Below are 20,111 nucleotides of genomic sequence, written 5' to 3'. Positions count from 1 at the left end.
GATATCAACACGTGGAAGGAATGATACCACGTGGCATGGTTTTTAACGACCCGCTTCCCGCCACGACCGGACTCTCAGTTTTAGATTTCCTGTCGGATATTTCCTAATTATTTTGTTCAAAGTTCAGTCTAGTTTGACTTGGCAGACATGTCGTAGATGATACAGTGCCTCGTAACTTGTTATGTAACGACAAGTCGTTCGATTTGCTCTTTTAAATTGGTAATAGGTGCTATGTTGTCGACATTTGACACTAAAAAAGGCGGTTCATATCAGAAACTTAAAACCAAATGAACGAACAATTAATGGTAGCCGTGTTTCATTCTTTATGTTGGTGGGGTGCAAAAAATTACATCTTCAAAACTGAACACGAAGTTATTGATAGTTTATGAATCTGTGTCTGATTCCGAATCAGATTCTGATTGTGTCTGCAACTCCATCGGCTTCATTCTATTGGTGTTGGCTTCCAATGGGGGAAGTCCATCATCATCATCGGATTCAGATTGATCATTCTCTTCATGGTTGCAGGCTTGTCTTTCCAAACTTCCATTAGCATCATCTGAATTGGTAGACTTGAAAATCTCTGGCCTGGGTGAAGTAGTAGAAGCAAAGTTTAACCAACAAAAAATCAGCCCGAAAGAAAAGATGCAAGGATTGATTTTGTAGATTGGCTAAGTAGTCAAAAAAGGCCAAATCTGGAAGCTATAATTGTGTACAATTGCCCCATTGAATGGTTGAAACTTTATGGTTACATTATAACCATATGTTTATGGTTACATTATAACCATACAAAACCTCCATTTCATTATTTACTTTGTTAATGAAGCTTTATTCATGTTTATTTTTTACTAAACAGCTGAACTAGGTTTTAACTTGCTAGTTACCCTGAGTAATAACATGAAAGTTGACCTAGCAATATGGAAAATTATTTGATCATTTGCTACATCTAAGATGTGAAGAGAACACACCATTCTGTAGATTTCTGAAGTGCACGAACTTGTTCATAAAAGAGAACTTTGGTTACAATACAAGCCACCTTGCTGCCATCTTTGATTGCCTTCTCCTTTCCACTTTCGTCAACCACAACAAAACTCCCTGCGCAATTGAAGACCAACTTAATCTCATTTTCCAGCATATCAGATAATGTCAGCCACTGGAATGCATATGAAAGCCAGAATGTTCACAAAGTTGATACTTCCCCTGCCTCCACTACTTTCCAAACAACTGTTTACGGTTTTTCCCAAAGTCCGCTATATATATTGATGGTATTGGAAAATGAGAAAACTAATGTATGACTGTTCAGAGAATATAACATTTAAGGTGAGAAGTAATATAAGCCAACAGTAGAATGTCCGAGGAAGCAAATAACAAATATGATACTAATGAGTGCACATTACGAAAATCAAATCCATAGGCAGATTTAGAATCTCAAGTATTTGAACGAAGACTCGATTTGAACTTATTTGAAACGAACCTCGTTTTATCCACATGCTCTTCTGAAACTTTGCTGGAAAGAGAGCTAGTGATTTCTCACCTTTTGCATCCAATACCTAAAGACAGAGCCAAATATAGAAGAAATACAATGGAACCTTAGAAGCGTATTCAGCAAACACAGAAACAACCTCATTGTTATGCAGGGTAAAGAAAATTCACAACAAGTGTGAGGAAAAAAATTGCCATTAATCTAGTCATCCATTTTATTTGTAGCAATACTGCCGTATCCATATATGACAACTAAGAGCATTTCTATATTCCAGAGAGAGTTGGGGAGGTCAAAATTTGATGAATTAATTGAATATTGAAGATATCCTCTCAATTAATAACACATCGAACTATTAGCAAAATTAATCTTTGAACAAAATGGACTGAACTGAGATGATCCCTACAAAAATTGAACACCAGCTATTTGAAAGGCTGCCTAAAATTAATGACTCAAATGCTAAGAGCTAATGTTTGAATAAAATTAACGATATTAAGCAATTAAGAAGCATAAAATGGCTAGCATTATGGTAAAATGCATACATTAATAAATTAAACCACAAGCTAAAGTGAACTTAATATTAACAACCCACATACACTATTACAGATCAATGAATAAAACAAAATTAAAATTTCAAAACTAAATAAAAATGTAAACTTCTGGATTAATGAATACCTCAATTAGATTAGAACCTCTAAGAGACACCACTTGCATGATACTTTGACCATCTTGAAGTGTTAAGCTTTGCTCTTCCGCTGCCCTCTTCAAATTCTTTCTTCCTCCTTTCATAGGTTTCTCCCTAATTTCGAGTACAATCAAACAATCACCAGTTAGGTACTTAAAATCCCTAAATTTGCAAAAATTAGGGTTTTGCGCGAAGAGGAATTTTACTCCAAATGTGCTTACAAAACTGCTATTTCCAAGTCTAAGCCCGTTTTTACAGAACTATACGTTTCTATTCCAAATAATACAATGAAAATACGAAATTGCCCTCATAAAATTTGTTACTGTCACTTAATTAGATGACAGTCGGACTAAGGATGTCAAAATTCGGATCTAGATCCAGATGTACTTACATCTGGATTCAGATTCGGATTGACATTTTTATATTCGGATCCACAGAGTCGCCCGCAATATGTAGATCCGAAAAGTAAATTTAACAATTTAAAATATAATTTTAAAAATTCATCAATTTATAAATTAAAACCGAATCTCAAAATCTAATTAAAGTAATTTATAAAGTGGGTTACAGTATGTGAAAAAAAAAATTAAGTATTTACATTATATTAAAAATTGATGCATTTAATTAAAGTAATTAAATAAATTAATAAATAAAAATACTCAAAATTAAATTAAATTGAATTCAGCAAAGAAAACTAAATGCCAGTAAAATTTTAAAATTTAAACATTTTACGTTAGATTGAACTTGTTAAATACAATAAAACAATCAACCAAATACCAAATCATTAACCAGAATAAAAATGCCATGTAATTAATAATACCAGAAAAATAGAAACAAAAGACAAAATCACTGGCAAGAACGGTCCAATCAGGCAAGGCCTGGACGACGGCGACGCGGGCAGCTACAGCAGCGTGTTCAGGCTAGGCTTCGACGACGGCGAGGCGTGTAGCGTACAGCGACAGCAGCGGGCCCAGGCGAGGCTTCGACACTAGGCCTAGGCAAGGCAGATGGTGACAGGCTGACGGTGTTATAGTCCTTATGGATTTGGGGGATTTGGGCGTTACGAATTTGTGGGTTGCGGTTGCCGGTGAAGTACCGCGAGTGTTTGTGTGAATACGATATTGACATTAGAGTTAGAGACTTAGGTTTTGTTTTTAATTTAAGTTAATATATATATTTTAATTTAATATAAATTAATCGGATCCGGATATTCTGTTCTCGGGTGCGTTTACATTCAGCTCCGGATTCGATCCGGATCTTTCCGATCCTTACGGATGCGGGCCGGACCGGTTTTATTCTGAAGTTGGCAGTTGCTGTCGGTTTAGTGTCGCCCTTAATAGAAGTCCATCTGCTTATTGTATAAAAAATCTACGATACTCGCACAACTCGCGCGTGTTTTCCATTCTCCGACCGGCCAACTCCTCTCTCACATACATGCGCATTCTGCACCCAGGCCTCAGCTTTCCCATATAATTCATAGGTTTGCATGGAAAAAAAAAGTTTATTATTTATTTATTTATTTACTTATGTATAACTTTTAGTAATAATTTTATGTATTATAGAACATGGTAATTCTTGATATCTATCAAGCAAAATTGCAATCTTTTTGGTCAAATAATCAGGCTGTATTGCATTTATTTTGATTTAATATCACTAACTATGCAGTGAATGCAATTGTTTGCGTCATTTATATATTTTTTTCCTAACTTTTCCTTATGCTTTTGTGTTCATTGTTTAGTTTCAGTTTGCAGTTATAGCTTAACTTAAATTGTTGCTCAAAATTCGTTTTTAATTGTTGGCATCTTATTAATGAAGTTTGTTCTTCTCTTGGTTGTTTCTATAATATTTGAGAATTGAGCTTTTTTAAGTAATTTTACGTTCTTATATATGGTATTCATTACTTCCTATTTTGCTCAGTAGTGATGGGTAGAAGGAAGCAATCCCGTCCACATCGATCAGGTGGTGTGACCCTAGAAAACAATAATACAACTGAATCAGAATCGAATAAGCAGAAACCACATGGAAGTGAGCAACCAGAAAAAGAGGAACTTGCTGATGTTGATCATCCATTTTTTGTGGAAGTTAATAGGACTTGTTGGCTTTTGGATGAGCACCTTGATATTTCTGAAATTGTCCTAACAGATTTGAAGTTACGAGAAGAATTTTCTGGTTTTATAATTAGTGAGGATTTTTATCAGGTGTCCAGATATACCTTAAGGCTTCATGTGTGCCATGTAAATGAGTTTATTGGGCGCATTAAGTTGGGTCATTGGCCTTTGTTGTCCTCGAATGATGTAACCTTGGAATTTGTTGAAAAATGCATGGAGGAAGAAATGGAAACATGTAAGATTATGTTATCTGGGAGTTTTGATGCACCGGATGAGGGTATTACTGGTCTTGTCCATCTGGCAAGCATGGAGTTTTTGACATTGAGGCCGACTCTAGGCATTACATTTTCAGAGGACATGTCATCGCTCAGGGTGAGAGTGGAGATACTTAAGAGTGCGTTTGATGCTTGTGAGTCACTTCTAGAAAATAGCAGGAAGACATGGAAAAAGAGTATGATTAATGTCATGTCTTGGCTCCGTCCAGAAGTTTTGACTTCGGAGGCTAGGTATGGAGTTAGTAAATCAATGGAAATGGATGTCGAGTTGATGACAAGGACAAAAAATGATGTTTCTGCATCGCAGAAGCATGCTAGTTTTGATGTGGCAAGGTTTTATGAAGCCATTAAGCGATCAAAGTGAGTCTCAGCATTTCATCCATGATCACAATTGTTTATCCTTCGATTGGTTATAATAGCAAAAGTTGTATCTTATGAACTCCTAACACTTTTTGGTTCAACTCTGTACAGAGCAGAACCTATGCTTGAAGAAGATTTACCTGACTTGCTTCCTTTGCTGAGGCCATACCAGCGTCGTGCAGCATACTGGATGGTACAGAGAGAGAAAGGAGATTCAGCAAGTTCAAGTGAAAGGGAAAGAAGTCAGTTCTTTTCTCCTCTATGTATGCCCATGGATTTTCTTGACACTTATTCAACACTGTTTTATAATCCATTCAGGTATCCTTTTTCTTTTTCTAATGATTTGGTGTGGTTTGGGGGGGGGGGGGGGGGTGTCTCAAAAGAAAATAATCATATCATTGTCTATATTGCTTTTACTATATGTGAGTCCTAGTTGTCTCTGTCTACATCCTAATTCTTTCTTGCATATTATCTTCAGTGGAAGTCTGTCATTATCCCCAGATTACACTTCATCCTATGTCTTTGGTGGTATTCTTGCTGGTAAGTTATTGTGCTTCTGCAATTTGATTATATGTTGTGGGATATGAAGTATTTTGTACAATGGCCCATTAATATTCTCAAAAGACTGATTTTTTCAACTGAAATTTGATGTTTTCCTTTATTGAATATTTGTTAGAACCTAGTTGTCAAAGGCCCTGGGTGAGTCTAACTGATGACCATTGTTGTTTCCTAAAGAGTTCCACTTCCGCACACCAAACAATGTCAGATATAAAATTATTAAACAACTTACTATTCTGTCTCTACCTCTGTCTTCAATCTGTCTGCTATGTGAGAGGACTTGGTTGGATGCCCAAGCATCAAGGATCACTTTGGATTTCAGTGCTTAGATTTGCCATAGTGCATACCTTAGCTAAAAAAGTAACCTGAACATGTATGCATGAGTTGTGAGGGGTGTTTAGTCATGAAACTGGCTCCTATAAGAAAATGCCTCCATGTTCCTCTGTCCATGCATGCCAATTAAAGCTCTCTGTGTCTCTTGGGAGGAGTGTTGATGAAGGAATTTGCTTAAGATTATATTCTTCGATTGAGTACATATACACCCATTTTTCTTATTCTGCCCCTGGACTATATTAGATGTGAAAGTTTCATTGAATCGCTAGAGAACTGATATACATTGTCTTAAATTTGTGGCTTTATTTTCAAATAACTTTTAATTCTTTAGCAGTTACAAGTGTACTCATTTCTGATATGGTTTTACTTGCATTGGCTATGGACTCTTGTGACTGTAATAGATGAGATGGGCTTGGGAAAAACAGTAGAGCTTCTTGCTTGCATCTTTGCTCATCGGAAGCCAGCATCTGATGATAGTATATTTATTGATACTGCTGTGCAAGTTACTGATGACCAGAAAGTTAATCTAAGACGATTGAAAAGAGAGCGTGTTGAGTGCATATGTGGAGCTGTGAGTGAAAGCCGGAAATACAAGGGATTATGGGTACAGTGTGACATCTGTGATGCTTGGCAACATGCCGATTGTGTTGGTTATTCCCCAAGGGGCAAAAAGAGAAGGTCAACATTTGAGTTAAAAAAGCACACAAGAAAAAAAGACATGACCAATATAGTTGTACGAGATGGAGAACACATTTGCCAGTGGTGTGACGAACTGATTGAAGCTACTGATTCTCCTGTTGCTACAGGTGCCACTCTGATAGTCTGTCCAGCACCTATATTGGCCCAATGGGATGCTGAAATAACACGGTATACCTCTTGCTTGATTTGTCTCTGGGAACTTACAATTTCTTGAATCTGTTAGGGTGCAGAGTGGTGCAAAAAAAAGGAGAGAATTCTTCTTAAATTTTGAAAATGAAGTTGCAAAATATGAATCAAACCCACTTCATGTTTCTAAGTAACTTTTTATTTCATTATTGACTTTCAAGTCATGTGCTCTGGCTTCCATAACTGCTGATTCCTCTCACTTCTTTTGAGTGAATTTTTTTATAATAAGTTTTCGTTTTATTTAAAGCAAAATTCACTTGATAATTCAATTCTTTTGATGCATTGCTTGTGGTACTAACTGACCTTTTAATTGTTATTTACTTTGTTAGTCACACACGTCCAGGTTCCTTGAAAACTTGTATCTATGAAGGCGCAAGAAATTCTTCTCTTTCAGATACATCCATAATGGACATTAGTGAACTTGTCGGTGCAGACATTGTCTTAACTACTTATGATGTGCTTAAGGAGGATCTGTCGCATGATTCTGATAGACATGAAGGTGATCGGCGCTTCATGAGATTTCAAAAGAGGTTTCTTCATAACTTGTGATTTGTAATTGTTTTTACAACTAACATCTGTGGCTGATAAAAATTGGGATCTTATTTTGTAAGTGTAACTTGAGCTTCTAGATAATGTAGAGCATAAGTTAGTAGCTTTTGCAAAATTCCTACTAAAGGATTTTGACTGCAATTTACAGTTAACAGGAGATTTACAAAACTCTGATGTCAATCACACTCATACACATAATCCGTTTGACTCATAATTTACACACTCTATAGCTCTCTCTGCCTTTATTTCTTCTTTTTCTAGGAATCAGTAGAGACAATGCTGGTCTTCACATATGATTCATGTATAAGGGATTACCCTAAACACAATATTTGTGACGTTCGTCTGGTTGTCTAAGATTCCAATTGGATCCAAGTACAAGAATTCAGGTTCTAAGATGGTCTGTAATCTTAAAAAGGAAAAAAAGGTTCTAAGATGGTTAAATTCCAGATACCATTTCAACAAATATGCATGTAGCTGAGTAATTTTGAATGAATTGTCTTCAGCTCATTTTATAATTTTAATTATGATTATTATAGTTGACTTCAGCTCATTTTATTTTCTTTCGTCTTTGGTAGATTAATTAGGAATTACAGTTGGCTTCGATGTTATCTGATTTTCTAACAAAAGTAAACACCATAACTATGTGTTTTAAATGAATTCTGCAATCGTACTGTCATATATTTTATTATTTCCTCAACTATCTTGTCTTTGAAATTCTACTGACTTTTTCTATGAAGAGCTTTCTGAACTGAATTTTTAAAATATATGTCCTGGTCACTTTCTGCAGGTACCCTGTTATTCCAACTCTTCTGACCAGAATATTTTGGTGGAGAATTTGTTTGGATGAAGCTCAAATGGTGGAGAGTAATGCTGCTGCTGCCACAGAAATGGCTCTACGGTTATATGCTAAGCATCGATGGTGTATTACAGGGACTCCTATACAACGTAAACTTGATGACTTGTATGGACTTCTACGATTTCTTAAATCAAGCCCGTTCAATAACTCTAGGTGGTGGATTGAAGTTATAAGAGATCCATATGAGGTATGAAGTTCAGTACATTTATTATGTTTCTACTGATCAGGAATTTTCCAGGTGACTTTTGGGTTGCTAAAGCTACATACAATAGGAATGTTCATTTTGCATAACCTCAATTAATGTTGCTTCTTTTTCTTTATAAGTTTCTTTAGCTGATCCTATCTCATTTTCCTTACCATCGTCTCGTAATACTTTCAGCTGCTTAACTAGTAGTTTGACCATGGAACTTAAGGTTGTATCAGACACACTCCATCATTATTATTTGCTATGTCAATGCAGCTTTCAATACTCACAAATGCTTTCTTCTGTATTTTTTAGTTCCTTGTATTGACCTTATCATGCAAACGTCTTACTTGCTTCCATTCTGTTCAATTAGCTGTTTGAATTATGATTTGCTTGTTCTTTTGCTCCTTGCTTGGCAGAACGGAGTTGTAGGAGCAATGGAGTTTACTCATAAGTTCTTTAAGGAGATCATGTGGCGTTCTTCCAAAGTACATGTTTCAGATGAGCTGCAGCTTCCCCCTCAGGAGGAGTGTGTATCTTGGCTTACCTTTTCACCAATTGAAGAGCACTTCTATCAGAGCCAACACGAGAAATGTGTTGGGTATGCTCGTGAAGTTATTCAACGTTTGAAAGACGATATTCTCAAAAGAAATGTCCCAGGTTTTTAATGGAAGTCCTGCAACTTCATTAGATTTTAGTTAATGCAATGTACCAATCTTTGATTGGAAGTAGTCCACTTCTTTGACTTGCTATATCTTCATGCTGTTTTCTGACAGGTCATGCATCTTCTGATGCTTTGGACAACCCTATAATTACGCATGCGGAGGCTGCAAAGCTTCTGTACTCACTCTTGAAACTTCGCCAGGCCTGCTGCCATCCTCAAGTGGGAAGCTCTGGACTGCGTTCTTTGCAACAATCCCCTTTGTCAATGGATGAAATACTAATGGTGGGTTTTGCTGACTAATTAAGTCATTCTAGTTTTCTTTTTCTTTCCCTTTTTTCTTCCCCCACACAAAGGAATTTGAAAAAAAAAAAAAAAAACAAGTGGATCTCAATCTTTCAAGGAATGTCTGTTTGTAGGTTCTTATTGGTAAGACCAAGATTGAAGGGGAGGAAGCCCTCAGGAAGTTGGTTATGGCCTTAAATGGTCTTGCAGGAATAGCATTGATTGAGAAAAATCTCTCTCAAGCTGTATCTTTGTACAAGGAAGCAATGGCTGTAGTTGAAGAACATTCTGAAGACTTCCGCCTGGACCCTTTATTGAATATTCACCTTCATCACAATCTTACAGAGATTCTTCCAATGGTTGCAAACTGCGCAACAGAACTCTCCCAAAACGAACAACATTTCCCTGGATGCTCTGAGAAGGCCTTTAAGATACACAGCATTGAAACATGCGATGAAAATGCTCGGAAGTGTCAAAGAGTGAGCAGGGAAGAGAATTCGGATTTTACTGATGCTGAGGATCCATCTGGTCACCTTTCTGACCTATCAGAAAATGGCTTCAATGGTGACAGAAAATCTGATTGCTGTGTGTCATCCTCATCCTTTGATGATGCATCTTTGATTACAGTGTGCGAGAACTTGAAGCAAAAATACTTGTCTGGATTTAGCGTAAAGCTATCAGTGGCTCAACAAGAGTTTAGAAAATCATACATGCAGGTTCATTTCCTTCAACCAAATCCATCTTTAATGTGTTGGACTCGTGATAGGATCCAAAGTCTCTCTACTGACCACATGTAAATCCGTGCGCATTGGCGTATAAATATTCCTTGGAACCATTAATCTCTCGATGTGCATAGCTGAATATAATTAACAGATTTTCTTGTGAATTTTAGCACAAATGACCTCATGCATGACACATGGATCCAAACACAGTAATAGAATGCGGGATTCAAATAGATACCTCTTGTTAACATCGTTCTAATACCATGTTCGGTAACCATTAATCCCAATTACTTAAATTCCTAGGAAAGGACCTAAGTATTGTGTTTTCTTTTTGAAGGTTTGCAATGCATTGGATGACAGAGAAAAGCAATACAGTGCTTGGTGGTTGGAAGCCCTTCATCATGCTGAGGGAAACAAAGATTTCTCAGCAGAGTTGATCAGAAAAATTGAAGAAGCAATCTCAGGAAGTCTAAACAAATCAAGGGCATTGAGAACCGCATCCCGGTTAGTGAGTCTTTGAAATGTTATATCTCTTTTGGGGTGCATATGCACAATCATTTTTTGCTTCTGCTTCTTGTTTTTATTTGAAATTGTGTCATTTTTTGGTAGTACATCTCTATCTCAAGGTTGATGCTCATACTCTTGTTGAGGGAAGATGCTTTTCTTCTGATTGTCTTAAAGTAATCTGAAGGAAGTCCTGATGCCAGCAGTTTGGGCAACTACCAAGAGATGAGGACTAGAATATGTGTATTTTTAATATAACCTTGGCTCATGATTATTTTGTGTGGGAATTAATTAATTTGTATTGCTTCTAATCTAGGTACCGAAGCATAAGTGGCTTGACGTATCATATCCAGTCTAGTTTGGATCAATTGGAAGCCTCTAGGAAAACATTGCTTGATCGGCTTTTAGAAATTGATCAGACAATGGAGAAACCAAAAGAAGAGGACATGGATCGCATGAGGCATTGCCGAATTTGCTATGGTGTTGGTGATGGCCCCATTTGTGTTCATTGTGAACTAGATGAGTCATTTCAGGTTTGGTATTCAAACTTGCTGTAAACTTATTGTATGTTTAAACTTATTGTAAACTTATAGATGAGTCATTTCCACAGGATTATGAGGCAAGGCTGTTTCGTCTCAAGAAATCACAAGGAGACATTGCATCTGCTGAAGAGGCTGTAGATTTACAGAAAAAGAATTCTTCACTTAATCAATTTTATTGGTACTTATCACAGCCAAATAAAAATTCAACTTCATCAAGTGTTGGTAATGAAGAAATAAAAAGGAGAGATGTTAGAGAGACAGTAGTGGTCAGTTACTTTTTCTTTTCCACTTCTCTGTGTTGAAGTTTTCTGTTGGCTTACCCATAGTTTGTTTATGCTTTGACAAAATTCAGAGTATCTTTTCAATATAAACCCTTTAAGGAAAATTTCTTTTCAATACTGGCTATTAATACAAAATATAGCATGAGTGCTACAAATAGGTAGGTTGCTTACCTATTCTTTAATTAATATTGCCTGAAATATGATTGAACAAAACTGGTTGATTATTCATTTACAGAAAAGATCACTTTTATAAGTACCGGCTTTCAAATAGCTTGCTACTTTCATTTAGAATAGGAGAGTTAAGGAAGTCAAAGAAAGGAATTATCTTCTTGGGTAGCCTGCTACTAGTCTTTTAGGCTATCTAGGCTTCTCTGGCCCACAGATCTATGGTAAATGAATTAATTTTATCCTTCTGTAATTAATTGAGATAAAATGTGCACTGTATTTCCCCGGCATTCTTTCATTACATATTTTTTTTCTGCCCTCTGTTATCTTCTTTTCATCTCTCGTTCAGTCTTTATTTACATTTTTTTGGTATTCTTCTTGATTTCTAGATTTATATTTTGTGAGGTCTGAGCTAGAACATGTTGGAAATTTAAAGCTAGATGTGTCTCACTAGTTATGTTTCCACCGTTGACAATCAGCAACGGGGAAACTTGGTTTATTGTGTTTTGTTTGCATGATGCAACTAATCACAATCCCCTTCCCAACAAAACTCTCTTGCTATTAGACGGGTAGTTGTTAAATTATAATCCATAAGTATTCCCAACTTTTTGAGTTTCATTATTTGATTGCTTTGGGGGTGCAATACTCTTTTCATTTTTGCGAAACTGGTGCAACACTCTGAACCTATTGTTTGTTTGTTGATGCAATGGTTTGGGAAATAAAATTTCTTCCATTTCATGATGAGCAAAATAACCTTGCTTTAATAATGCATAGAATTTACTTTACCTATTTGCTACTGAATATGTTGACTTGATAGGTTTCCAAATCTCCTTCTGAATTGGAGGTTATTCTTGGAGTTATAAAGAATTATTGTAAGACTCAATTGGGAAGGGAGGCTATCTCAGCATCCAGCAAACAACTACACATACTGGAGGTATAGCCTGGTGGATTCTTTCATGCTGTTAGTGACTATGAGACATTCTCTGATAGTTTTTCTATCATTGAATTATTGAAGGAGATTGTAATAATTACCGGTTCTAGTTTTCTGCTCTGGTATGGAGGACTTGTTGATACTGTTGCATGCAAGCATTCTGGGTTTTTTTTCAAAATCTGATTTTTTTTTCCCCTCTTTTGCTTTTTCATTTAAATAAGGCCATGCGAAAGGAGTATGCCAATGCAAGGTCCTTGGCGACTGCTCAAGCTCAGTTTCTCCGTGCTCATGATGAAATTAGGATGGCAACAACACGGCTGCATCTAAAAGAAGATGATAACGATACATCTGTTGATGCTTTAAGTCCAGACGAACTAGCATCAGCTAGCGTGACCAACTCTAGTGAAAAGTTCATATCTATGACCTTGCTGTCACAAGTTAAGGGCAAGCTCCGGTATTTGAAGGTAAGCACAGAGTGTTTTTGAATCTTTTACATCCAAAATAAATTTCTCTCTTTTGTCGCTGAATAATGGTAGCTTAAATAGGAACATGGGAGCATGGGACCCAGAGTTAATGATCAGATAGTTTTTAGTTTGGGTCACTTATTTGAAAGAAAGAAGATTCATCCATTATTGTGTCTAATACTCAACTTAGGAGTGTTACCTAGCTACATTGATAATGCAAAAGCTATCATCTAACACCAATATTACTTGATGATATGCATGAGTTTGTGCTAATGGGCATGCGTCTGTCAGCATATGTAAATGTCGCCTGATGTTAAATATTTTCTTTTGTACCCTACTTACAGGGGGCGATAAGAAATTTAACAAAATAGAATTGTGATAGTTTCTCTTGTTCTGTGTATGGATCTATCCCTTATTTTTTTCCCACTATATATACTCCCCAATACTAATCATTATAGAGGGAGAGGGAACTCCCTTGTAGGGTATGCCGGATGATTCTATTTAGAAAATGAACTGGAGGATTATAGAGGAAAGCAAGTAGTTTGAATTTTGGTTTCTTATTTATCTTTCTTATATGAGTAAGTAGAACCTGGTAGACCTACTTATTCATTTTCATGGAACCTTTTTTTTTTTTTTTAAAGTACTTGCTTCTTTCTTAACTTAAAAATTAATATACTCTTTTGCCTTTCAGGGTTTGGCAAAATCCAAAGAAGAATTACCTTTAGAAGAAAGTTCAAATATTTCCTCGATGACTGAAGAGGTGGTTACCATTTCAAATTCTACGAAACATAGAATTGAATCCCTATCCAAAGCTGACGAGGAAACATGCCCAATATGTCAAGAGAAACTAGGCAACCAAAAGATGGTTTTTCAATGCGGGCATTTTACATGTTGTAAATGTAAGTTTTATGCAATCAAAGGATGGTTTTGCTAATGCCTTACAAGAATAATTCTGCATATTACAAAACTTAGCTCAAAAGATTCATCCTAAATGAGATGATACGTGATGTGGCACTCATCAATTGATTAATGAATGTCTCATAATTATTAAAATAAATTTATTGCAATTCACATGGTGAGTTCTATGGGATGAATCTTTTGAGAAACATCCTCGGATAGCTAGTATAATTGTATAAATTAGCGTATGGAACTCAGCGAGGAGGCTATGTAATGAAAAATTATCATGAAAAATTATCAATCATAATGTCGAATGAAATGATATTCTTCTGGAAACAAAAAGATCAGTTGCTTTTATGAGCATCTTCATCAATTCACATGTATGATCTTGCCTAAACAGTTTAATTGGATGAACATGCCATTAATCATTCCCGTTATTTTCTACTTGTGGAATCCTGTAATTGAGTAAACGAAGGCCATAGGGTTAAATCTTTTGCTACTTACCCCTGCTCCTCTTTCTTTATTGGTGTGTGACCTTTAGACTGTCTCAGTTTCTCAACTTTCTGAAGGATTTTCTCTTTACCTGATAGTGCCACTGATGGACTTTTTATTCGAATTTTTCTTTCCCCAGGTTTTTTTGCAATGACTGAGCAGAGACTAATTCATGATAATAAAGTTAAAAATGAATGGGTAATGTGTCCAACATGTCGGCAGCGTACAGATATTGGTAATATTGCTTATGCTGATGACAGACAAGACAAATCTTGTAATTCTGATATGCCGCATGGAGTTCAAGATTGTGAAAAGGGTGAAGAATCTTTCACTGTCCAAGGTTCCTATGGAACAAAGGTAAACTTCTCATTGTTACATCATAAATTTATTGGAAATTATCAAACACCCACCTAATAAGATTGAGAAAAGTGTTTGGGGAGGGAAACTAGAAAGAAGAACCTAATGTGTGTAGCGCTGATGTGGGGTGTTATGAAGATTGAAGTTTGTATGACTAACTTGCTAAGTCTTGTGTGGTATTATGAAGATTGAAGCAGTTACTAGAAGAATTTTGTGGATCAAATCTACCAATCCAAAAGCAAAAATTCTTGTTTTCTCAAGTTGGAATGATGTCCTTGATGTGTTAGAGCATGCCTTCATCGCTAACAATATCACCTGCATCAAGATGAAAGGAGGCAGGTAAGATGATCTATTAGAAAGTTTATTATGATTTATGCTGATTCTGTGGACTTAGCTGCGCAAAGGCACTCTGTATAATGTATTGGTAACTAATTTGAAAAAGTGAGTGAATCATTCGAAGACTCCAGAATGGTAACAGAACAATTTCCATACACAGCAAGAAGATTACGTTGATAATATGAATATTTTGCACATTTATAGGGGCTGAGAAAAGATGAATGTTTAGATGACTGAACATAAAAAACAATAGCATCAAATGTGGTGTCTATTTCTTATTTCTTCCTTTGTGATTTGATAGTGCACTTCCGGTCACTTTTTTCTCATTTTTCTCTTTTATTAGTAACAGCTTTCTCATTTCTTCAAAATAGTTGTCATTTGCTTAATCCTGTATTAGAACTTGTAAAGAGAGAGGGAGGATGAGAAGTGCAGAGAGAGGGAGAGACAAGTAATCTAATCATCTCTTATCTATGACAAGTCTTGAACTTTTAATGACATTGCAGCAAAAAACGAAGGAAAAATCAGTCATTGGAGAATTTTTTGATATAGATTAAGCTGTTTGCTGTGCTTCAACATATGCTCTTGTGTATGATTATGGCTTTGCAAGTGCAGAAAATCACAAGTTGCCATCAGCAAATTTACAGCACAGAAACGCTCTGCAGAAAGAACTGACAAGACACATGCCCAGCAGCCAGAGCCAAAGCCTATTCAAGTGTTATTACTCTTGATCCAACATGGAGCCAATGGCCTTAATCTTTTAGAAGCACAACATGTTGTTCTTGTTGAGCCACTACTCAACCCAGCAGCAGAAGCTCAAGCAATCAGCCGGGTGCACCGAATTGGGCAGGAGAATAGAACACTTGTTCATCGATTTATTGTATGTTCATCTTTCTACATACCTTTTTTCTTTCATATAATTTATTTTCATTTTTAAACGAGAATGTATTGGATTATACATGGATTATTGTACCACGTAATTCATTGTCTCTTGTTTACTTTATCATGTTAGGTTAAAAATACAGTTGAAGAAAGCATATACAAACTAAACAGAGGCAGGAACACGAGTTCATTTATTAGCGGGAACACGAAAAACCAAGATCAGCCTCTTTTGAGGCTGAAAGATATTGAATCACTATTCGCATCAGGCCCTTCCACAATACCAGAAAGTGATGAAAAGCCAACTGATACTGAAAGTCTGCGGCATTTGCCTCCTTCCGTTGCTGCTGCTATAGCAGCTGAGAAAAGATTCAAGGAACATAGAGAGCAAGCACAATGAATGATATTTGTACCATCATTTTCTCATAAGCCCAGGAATTCAAGCATTCTGGTATCAACTCCAGCAGGCTGTCGCTACCTTGACCAGTGTGAATGGCACTTAACAGAAGAATGCCATCCCATCCCAATTTCGGGAGTGAAAATAGGGAAGCAAAGCTGAAGCATCAAAAGCAAGCTGGGAATACTCAAATTTGATGGCGAAACAGCCACATTATATAAAATTTACATTCTTTCTTTTCTTTTCTTTTTCCCCCCTTAAAAGAGTTCGGTATCTGTACGCAACGAGTTTAGCCTAGCTTTCCGTCCAACTAATTCACTCAGTTGTTGAACACACTGCCTGAAAATTAGCAGAGCAAATTAAAATGCAAATACTTTATTTGTTTCGGCAAATAAACAAGTATTTTGTTTTCTTCCGTTGTGGAACAAATTCGAAAATCTCATTTCTTGCTCCCAAAACTTGATAATCTTCCCACATGGGATTGAGTTTCATGAATGGCTAGCATCTTTATTGAGGATTTAGTTGTATTTTTAAGTCGGAACACTTGCACGCTGTGCATGGACCATATAATGTGAATGTCAGCACATTCAAAGAATTACCCAAACGAAATTTGCAACCACCTCAGACTTTTTAGTCGCAGAAGTTATAAACTCCCATTCAGCAGGATAAGTTTTACTTTTCGTCTTAGAAATAAGAATTTGACAAGGACGTGGCTACCACACTTTGGAGCGCATGCCTTGTTCTCTGGTTCCTCAATCTAGAAAAGTCCACCTTCGTTTTACACGTTCCTCGCACTCTTGCATGTCATCCGTCAGTCCACCAACCTGGTGACACGTGTCCCGATGAAAGGCTGTTAAAGTTTTGAGCCCCCAAATGGCTTCCATATGAAGCCCACCAAAGCCAGAAGCAGCACACCACTAGGCGAATATGGAAGCAACGTCTCTTTGTTATTCGAATGTACGAAATCTCGTTAGGAACAAGACCAAACACTTTTCGAAACAGTGTGGAAACCCCTCTGGAAGCTTGAAATTTGGGCAGCAATGTAAGAGCAAGAATAGGCAGGCCGCTGGGTGTGTGGCTTTGTCAGTGTCGGAATTGGAGAAGCGACTGGAAGCTGAGATGAAGTCGGAAGAGGAAGAGTGGCTAAAAATGGAAATTTCGAGAGGAAAATGCAAGGACAGGACAGGCATGGTGGAATTGTTGGAGTGCCTGGAAACAGAAGCTATCATGGGCGATGACGAAGGAAAAGAACCTACTGATTACAACAGAAGAGCCCAGATTTTTGACAAGAGTTCCAGAGTTTTCCAGGCTCTGAAGGAGCGTAGCATTAGCAGCTCATCCCATTAATCTTCTTGACTTTGATTTGGTCGTCGTACTGTTACCACCCACACACCATGGCCATTTTTTTATCAGTCAAGATAAAACTGTATGTGGCAGAAATAATTATGTTGATAATAAACAATGAAAACATCTGGTTCAGTGATTCTGGTTGTGTTCTATTTTTTTTCTTTCATTCATGGTTTTCTGTTTTCCACTATATCATGCATTCTCATTTTCACGCGCACGAGAAAACAGTATTATGCCCAAAGTTCATTAAAACAACACTAAGATTCTGTATATAACAAACGTTTTCTCCTTGCTCAATTTGGAGAAGCAGCAGCAAATCGTAGCCTGAGAATATGAGAATATTCAATGACCCCCTGCCGGGCAAGGTAAAAACCAGATGAACACAATCGGAAAGAGTCATAAATTAAAATACCCAAACCAAACTTTAAATCACATTCATCAAAATTAGTTTCCCCAAGTTATTGCAGGGCAATAGTAAGTGAAAAATTTAACCTGCCCCTTTAAGGCAAGGTCAGTTCTTCATTATCTCTGTATGAGAAAGCATCGCAATCAACACAATTGAAACCATGCATGGATAAATATAAATAAATTGTGGAGGATAAAATTTCAATGAAAGAAAAAGAATTTTATCACTTCCTTTTTAAGGAGAAAGGGCGCGAGAATGCTCACGAAGAAATTTCAATGAAAATTAACACAAACTTGCGGGTCTGAGCAAATCAAATATTCTCAAAAGTTAAATGCCAAAAGGCCTTAGGACATGAAGTAGAAAATGAAACTACATTATTTCAGAACAAATATGTCCATGTTCTTCTCATCCACAACCCAAAAGCAGACATCAAAAAGCTTCACCGGATCGTCAACGTCAATTTTATTTTTCTTCAGACTTCTCCAAAAAGGTCTTCTTCAACCAATCAAATGGCTGGGGAGGAGAAAACATAATGTTTAGCATAATTTCCAGTCAACCTAATCAATTGTAAGAGACAATAAAAGGGTGCATTTTGATATGAAAACCCTCTAAAATTCCCCAAACTGTGCAACAGAAACAAAAGTTCTCAAAATACAAAACAGCCATTTTCAGAATATCACCACTAACCAACCAATTACATAAAGTATGTTTGCTTGAAAAAGAAAAGACAAAAGAAGAAGTCCAAATGACCGGAAAGAACAACTTCAAAAAACTAAACAAATCATAAGTGATTTTAAAACACTTGAACCAACAATCTCCAAAACATGATTAGACACCAATATGTAACTAGAACCGCGGACATCATTAGAAATATATAAAGACCTCAACGAAGAAAATCAACAAAATCAGTCAAAAAAAGGTATAAGGAATAAAGAAGCATAAAATAACCTATAACATAGCATAAGAATCCATGAACACAAAAACATGACATATGTATTAAAAACATTCATCATTTCTATAGGGCAATTAGAAACATGTTTGCATATAACTGACTTGGCTCTGCCTCTCTACCAATTTGGTGTGAACACAAGCTGCCAAACCATTTAATTATCGATGTAATATCCCCAAATTTCCAATTATTCATTTGATATCAGTTTGTTTAATGCCTACCCTAATTCGAATTTCTTATTTTCAGTTATGCCTCATAACATATGTGCTCCTATGCTGGTGAAAAAGACAAAACACAAAAAAGACATCCTCGGCGAACTTTTTATATGCTTTCTACTAATTTAGAAGGAACAAATACATCTTTTACCTTAGTTCCACTGTTATTATAGAGCACATATTTTCTTGCAAAAAGGAACCAATCACCATAGGGAGAATAAATGACTTCTAAAGGTAAAAGAAGCTCAATGACACTATGACAACAAATTCAACAGTCCCCGCATTTCCCATCTCATTTCTTACAGCAAGTCTCTCCAGATTAGTTATTAGACACAGCAGTAAAAAATTGGCTCAAATCCTAATCGTTATTCAATAACCAAAAAAAAAAAAAAAAGAAGAAGAAAAAGGGCTTACATGTATACCATCATTCATAAGCATATACAGGAAGCCTGAACATATAACTAGCAATTTCCAAAAAAAAAAGAATATAAATTCCAAACAAAATTCGGATCAAAGTAGAAAAGACCAATTCTTTTTGTGTCGTGAAAGCAGCAGAAGATAAGATCAGAGACATAAAGTTCGGATTTTTAATCAATAGCTTCTCTACAATCGTCAGAAAAAGAGGAAAAAAAGAAGAGCACAAATATAATAAATCAAGATTTAATGGTAAAACGAAATGAACAAAAGAAAAGGAAAATACTTGGATGAGGTAAAGAGCACCGGACACAGCAGCAACACCCCAGAAGGCGGCGGCCTGTACGTCTACGGGTTGCAGACGCGACTTCGGCTTCAGAAACTTCAACATCGAAGCTTCGCCTGCCATTTCTTCTTGGATCTATAAACCCTAACCAAGCTTTTTAATGCACCAAATCTTTGTTCGTCGAATGCCAATGTCAATGACCACCAATCCAACGTTTTTCCTTCTTCCTCTACAGAGATGCTCGGCAGCCTTATAAGAATTTCCGATGCAATTTACACCGTTGGATTAGTTTTTTATGGAACGGTGGAGATCAGGAA

General features: G+C 36.5%; 3 protein-coding genes and 1 long non-coding RNA gene across 6 annotated transcripts; 2 read left to right on the top strand and 2 right to left on the bottom strand.

Moving 5' to 3' along the window:
- Positions 1 to 288: 288 nt before the first annotated feature.
- On the bottom strand, positions 289 to 3,297 carry LOC18043610 (probable RNA-binding protein EIF1AD). Of its 2 annotated transcripts, none has more exons than XM_024186384.1 (5): positions 2,980 to 3,297; positions 2,153 to 2,276; positions 1,472 to 1,547; positions 966 to 1,092; positions 289 to 585 (listed from the first exon to the last, which is right to left on the bottom strand). In XM_024186384.1, exons 2-5 carry the CDS (start codon positions 2,264 to 2,266, stop codon positions 384 to 386), a joined length of 519 nt encoding a protein of 172 aa, XP_024042152.1. In that variant the 5' UTR covers positions 2,267 to 2,276; positions 2,980 to 3,297; the 3' UTR covers positions 289 to 383. The 2 variants fall into 2 exon arrangements, with proteins under 2 accessions (XP_024042152.1, XP_024042153.1); XM_024186385.1 differs by lacking the exon at positions 2,980 to 3,297 and adding an exon at positions 2,369 to 2,398.
- Positions 3,298 to 3,367: 70 nt separating this feature from the next.
- Positions 3,368 to 16,778, top strand: LOC18043609 (E3 ubiquitin-protein ligase SHPRH). Of its 2 annotated transcripts, none has more exons than XM_006435885.2 (20): positions 3,368 to 3,639; positions 4,080 to 4,902; positions 5,014 to 5,220; positions 5,381 to 5,442; positions 6,195 to 6,660; positions 7,008 to 7,208; positions 8,015 to 8,270; positions 8,687 to 8,927; positions 9,044 to 9,213; positions 9,348 to 9,929; positions 10,273 to 10,439; positions 10,756 to 10,972; positions 11,050 to 11,247; positions 12,245 to 12,361; positions 12,580 to 12,822; positions 13,514 to 13,721; positions 14,351 to 14,568; positions 14,756 to 14,907; positions 15,517 to 15,781; positions 15,914 to 16,778. In XM_006435885.2, exons 2-20 carry the CDS (start codon positions 4,082 to 4,084, stop codon positions 16,178 to 16,180), a joined length of 5,058 nt encoding a protein of 1,685 aa, XP_006435948.1. In that variant the 5' UTR covers positions 3,368 to 3,639; positions 4,080 to 4,081; the 3' UTR covers positions 16,181 to 16,778. The 2 variants fall into 2 exon arrangements, with proteins under 2 accessions (XP_006435948.1, XP_024042151.1); XM_024186383.1 differs by having other exon boundaries at positions 4,077 to 4,902.
- A 219-nt stretch (positions 16,779 to 16,997) lies between these two features.
- LOC18043608 lies at positions 16,998 to 17,660 on the top strand. Its single transcript, XM_006435884.2, has one exon. The coding sequence runs from the start codon at positions 17,105 to 17,107 to the stop codon at positions 17,522 to 17,524; it is 420 nt and encodes a 139-aa protein (XP_006435947.1). The 5' UTR covers positions 16,998 to 17,104; the 3' UTR covers positions 17,525 to 17,660.
- Positions 17,661 to 18,136: 476 nt separating this feature from the next.
- Positions 18,137 to 20,033, bottom strand: LOC112098847. Its single transcript, XR_002905897.1, has 2 exons — positions 19,795 to 20,033; positions 18,137 to 18,443 (listed from the first exon to the last, which is right to left on the bottom strand). It is a non-coding gene; the product is annotated as an uncharacterized LOC112098847 (long non-coding RNA).
- Between the last annotated feature and the right edge of the window lie 78 nt (positions 20,034 to 20,111).

This window comes from Citrus clementina, unplaced genomic scaffold (assembly GCF_000493195.1).
Source record: "Citrus clementina cultivar Clemenules unplaced genomic scaffold, Citrus_clementina_v1.0 scaffold_4, whole genome shotgun sequence".
Taxonomy (NCBI): domain Eukaryota; kingdom Viridiplantae; phylum Streptophyta; class Magnoliopsida; order Sapindales; family Rutaceae; genus Citrus; species Citrus x clementina.
Note: the sequence above shows the minus strand (reverse complement) of the source record. Positions and strands in the feature narration are given on the sequence as shown.